At 37.5% G+C, this 4,730-nt stretch overlaps 1 protein-coding gene across 1 annotated transcript in view; it reads right to left on the reverse strand.

Annotated features, from left to right (window-relative positions):
* Nucleotides 1–227: 227 nt before the first annotated feature.
* LOC109211463 (methylmalonate-semialdehyde dehydrogenase [acylating], mitochondrial) overlaps nucleotides 228–4,730 on the reverse strand; it is a 6,550-nt gene continuing 2,047 nt past the window's right edge. The window contains exons 8-19 of the mRNA XM_019374998.1: nucleotides 4,512–4,591; nucleotides 4,127–4,192; nucleotides 3,175–3,225; nucleotides 2,950–3,101; nucleotides 2,759–2,849; nucleotides 2,579–2,659; nucleotides 1,362–1,439; nucleotides 1,242–1,277; nucleotides 1,112–1,155; nucleotides 930–1,008; nucleotides 570–660; nucleotides 228–469 (exon numbers count right to left, since the gene is read on the reverse strand). Coding sequence (XP_019230543.1) covers nucleotides 360–469; nucleotides 570–660; nucleotides 930–1,008; nucleotides 1,112–1,155; nucleotides 1,242–1,277; nucleotides 1,362–1,439; nucleotides 2,579–2,659; nucleotides 2,759–2,849; nucleotides 2,950–3,101; nucleotides 3,175–3,225; nucleotides 4,127–4,192; nucleotides 4,512–4,591 — 959 coding nt within the window. The 3' untranslated portion in view covers nucleotides 228–359. The remainder of the gene's footprint in view (nucleotides 470–569; nucleotides 661–929; nucleotides 1,009–1,111; nucleotides 1,156–1,241; nucleotides 1,278–1,361; nucleotides 1,440–2,578; nucleotides 2,660–2,758; nucleotides 2,850–2,949; nucleotides 3,102–3,174; nucleotides 3,226–4,126; nucleotides 4,193–4,511; nucleotides 4,592–4,730) is intronic.

The raw sequence follows: 4,730 nt of genomic DNA on the forward strand, positions 1-4,730 counted from the left end.
AAACACCCTCTATTTCTCTAGGTACCTGTTAGCTCCCACCAACACCGATATTGAGAAAATTATGCCTACCAAGGCTTAGACAGCAAAAATTGGTTTGCATTTTTTCTCTCTACTGGATCTAAAACCTGTTCTCTTGTAGTTGGTGTTCTGATTATATCCCTTTCTTAGGGCATCAAACAAACACACACAAAAGGGGAGGAGAGGGAAACAGAGTACTTTTAGCCGGAGGAATTGAAAATCTGGTAATGGAAAATAACACAGGGGACATGAAGGGGCTAGTTTGAGAGGGACAATTTCTGAAAAAGGATGTTTTATTGCACTCTAGAAAGGGTATTCTGAAGTTCATCAAACATTTTTTATTACTTCTGAGAAGTTGGCATTGCTAGAGAGACACCAGAGCCACCTGGCAAATCCTTCCATTGCTGTGTTATAGTCTTGATCTGTGTGTAAAACTGAACTCCAGCCTTGCCTACGATGCACATCCCAAACAATAAAATGAAATTGAGTACCATTTCCTGAGCAGGACGCGGATACATATAAAGACTAGAATGAATATCTTTGTTCCTTACCATAGAAATTGAGGTCACCAGCGAAAGAAGCCTTAGATCCGGTAAAAGAGAAGAATGGTAGTGGAACTGGAATAGGAACATTGATCCCAATCTTCAAAAGGAAGCACAAGAAAAAAACAACAATTTTATCAGCAAGCAGAAACACACAAACACTACACAGCGGATGTGTTGCTTTATGGCATTATGCAACACCTAAAATGGTATGTCAAATGATACATACATGGATTACAGACAGGCAGAAACAGAGTGAAGCACAATTCTCTATCCAATAATTCTTACGTTTTTAAGTGAGGATTTTATCACCATAGTTGTTTTTTCTTTCCAAATAGGTTACCAAGTTTATGCAGCGAAATATCGTACCTGGCCAGCCTCAATCTCTGTTTGGAACTTCCTTGCTGCTACACCAGAAGTAGTAAAGATAGCAGCACCATTACCCCACCTGCAAAAGCAGGATGACATTGGTATAGGACGCAAACACACTTCAACGGAACATGAGCTTGAGGGTGGGAGGGAAAGAAAGCAGAACAGGGTACAGGACTTACTTATTCTTGTTAACAATGTTAATGGCCTCGTCTAAGCTGTTGGCCTGAGAGCAGCACAATGACAATTCTAGCTTAGTACATCACTTGATAAGTATTGGTAATGCGACATGGAGAATGGTTAACAACTAACCTGCATGCAAATAAGAACTGGGCCAAAGATCTCCTCCTACAAAAAAGGCATATATTCTTTGTGGTTAATATGCCATAATCTGAAATTCAAGAGGGAGATTGGAGAATGTAGGACGGGTACCTTGTAACATTCCATATCAGGAGTGACACCAGACAAGATTGTGGGACCAACAAAATTGCCTTTTTCATATCCTGGGACCTATTAGGCATCAGGGTGAAACAAGTTAAACTTTACTGACACAGCTCATGTCATAATGAAAAACAGAAACTGCTACTGATTAGGGGTGGCAAAATGGTTAAAATAAAACAGTTAATCACCCATATTATTCCACTAAAAAATGGGTCGGATAATGAACTTTTTAAAAATGGGTCAGATATGGATAAGAACCATATTATCCATTTAAAAAATGGATAACCAATGGGTCTAACTTTTACATTTGTAAGCCTCAAATTGGAGGTTCCTCAAGTTAGGGAGACTAAGAATCCTCCCAAAAGTGATCATATGCAAGAAGTCATGGATAATATGGTTACCCATATTATCCACCGGTTAACCCATTTTTTATCCGTATTAAAAATGGGTCGGGTCGGATAATTTATCCGTTTTTTATTACCCGTGTTCCACCCGAACCATATCCGACCCACCCGTTTGCCACTCCTACTACTGATGCAAGAAAAAAAAAGGATAAAGCTATTTTTTCTTTTCTTGTTTGACAACTAACTTCTTTTTTCCTGATAAGTAGTAATTTTTCCCTTTATATCAGGGCATAAAGGGACTGTACTCAATATTTAGCTAAAATGCAGTTTAATTCCAAATCAACCTATCCTATCAAGTATCAAGTTTGCCATGTCGATCAGTTTTGGGGACATAGCATAATGCACCTCCTTGTTGCTTTGCCTTATGTCAGATTTATAACTCAAACACGTCTTATGCAAATAAATCCAAAAGTAGCACAAGAATAAGATCAATTTTGCCGAACGGAATAAAGGGCGTTGAAATAGGATTGGACTTGCCAAACATTACCCCGTTTGATTGGCAAGAAGCTCCATTACTTCTAAAATTATGATGACTATCTGAAATATCGAACTCCAGCAACCATTTGAACTAATAAACTGATTAACTTACACACTGAACTTAAGCGGATATTGACAAATGTCCGATATGTATTTCAGATATTCATTTCTCCTACTTCAATCATTTTTAAGTTATTATTTCCTAGAGCCTCTTTATCATTGATTATTCACCCCTTTGCCCGCATCCATATGAAAAAGAACATCTCAATGGAAATTTGGGTGCTATCAGAACACAAATAAGAAGACAAACAGGATAAAAGCAGATACCACAATATCTCTTCCATCAAGCAACAATCTCGCTCCACTATCAACGCCGCTATGAACCAATCGGCATACTCGTTCTTTAGCCTGTGGTCTCCGAAAAATCCAGAATCATAAACATGGAAATTTGCAAGCAGCAGAAGTCATTGTGTAACATGTTTGTGCAATCTTGAACCATGCACCCACCTGCTTGCTAATTACTGGACCTAAGTCAGCATCAGGTTCTGTTCCACCACTGACCTTTAGGGCTTTTGCACGTTCCAACAACTTTTCTTCCCTGCAAGATAAAATAGTAATACCATGCCTCAAAGGTGTCAATGGTAAACTAAAAGATAAAAGAGAAGTAGAGTACTAATAAGCAAGGTGAAATGTATTACCAAGGTTTTGAGTCCCCAACAAAGACCACTGTGCTTAATGCCATGCATCTTTGTCCTGCTGCACCAAAACCAGCCGCCACTAGAGCATTTATCGTGGAATCTATGTTTGCATCAGGCATGACGACACCATGGTTTTTGGCTCCCATATTGGACTAAGGCATTTTCAGATGGTTAGTCATGTCTTTAACCAAATAAGTGAGAGGGGTTTGGTAATATTGCACTAACCTGAACACGTTTTCCTTTAGCTGATGCTCTAGCATATATATGCATACCAGCCTGGGAGGTAATAGTAAAGCACGGAATGCTCAATATACCACATGGTGAACAAGATAATACAAAATAGATGAAAAATCTATTGACAACTGATTTCATTCGAAAAAGAAACCAGGATTTCATTCATTGATGTGTTAAACTTTAGTATAGCCAACCATTCACCCTAGCCTTTGTGATGTGTCAAAACCTTACTGATGGCCTATGGGTGAAAGCCATAAGAGGCAGAGACAAATGGGAGAGACTTGACCAACCAACCATAAAGCATAAAAACTAAGCATGAGACATCAGACAACTACCAAAATATTAAGCGTAAAAGAAAATGTAAAATTCCACTAAGCGAATCTTTAAAGACAAAATATGGAGCATCTAGGGCATGTTTGGGATGACGGGAAACATTTTTTAGAGAATAAGTCATTTCCTGACACCAAACACCAGAAAATATTTTCCATTAAAAGGGGCAAATTTTCTTTGCTCATGTTCCCTGATAAATGATAACGCGTTTGAAATAGTTTCTAAATTTATAGAGTAACAGCACCTTTTTGGGTATTTAACTAAAAATTCCAAAACCAGAAAACATAGATAGCGGCAGATCATTACTAGAAAAAAAGCATACAGAGACAAGCTATGCTCAACCCAAAAACCAAACCAAAAAAAATACGCAAAACAAAAAAACAAAAAGAAGAAGAAAGAACACACCCACAAATAGTTATAACAAACCAGCTACTGATCCAGCACTAGACAACATAACCAAACCAAGCTACAGAATTCAGAAGATCAAAACCATGCAAATTATAGATTCATTTGGTCTTGAGAACACTGTACTACTTAATGTCCTGTATCTGTAACTACACATAAAGCACTTAGGAATTGTGGCTTAAATTGTCAAAAAAACAATGGTACTTACTTGATTTGACCCAACAAATGATACGGCTCTGATATCGTCATCATCACATATAGCATTAACAATGTCCTGTAAGACAGAGAGGTATCATGAATATTCATATTCATACATACAATACACCACTAAAAGACCCAAAATATCTCAACTACTAATACCACTAAGTTGTCTTTTAAAAGGGTATGGATGTGATGGAATGTGGCCAAGAAAAATGCCTTCCTTGGAAGCATCAATATATTTTTTATCTTGTGGGATAAAAGGCAAATTCATTACATAGTTTTACTCAATCTTATGGTGTTGCTTAAGATATAGGATAAGAAGGCTAGAGTTTACTGGACTTTACAAAGAATCAGAAAAGACATATCACTAGCAATTATAGGAAAAGACTTACATGGGTTCCGTGAACGATATTTAGAACACCATCAGGCAAACCAGCTTCCATTGCCAACTCTGCCAACATCATGGAAGCCCCTGAAACCAAACGGTGAAACAAAAATAAGTCAAATTCAGAAGAGCATAAGTGATAGTACTATTTTAGACGGGTCTATTATTATATAAAATGACTCCAGCCAATTATTTTGGGTTCTCTTTTTATTTATTTATTTCTTTG

This window comes from Nicotiana attenuata, unplaced genomic scaffold (genome assembly GCF_001879085.1).
Source record: "Nicotiana attenuata strain UT unplaced genomic scaffold, NIATTr2, whole genome shotgun sequence".
In the NCBI taxonomy this organism is placed as follows: Eukaryota; Viridiplantae; Streptophyta; class Magnoliopsida; order Solanales; family Solanaceae; genus Nicotiana; species Nicotiana attenuata.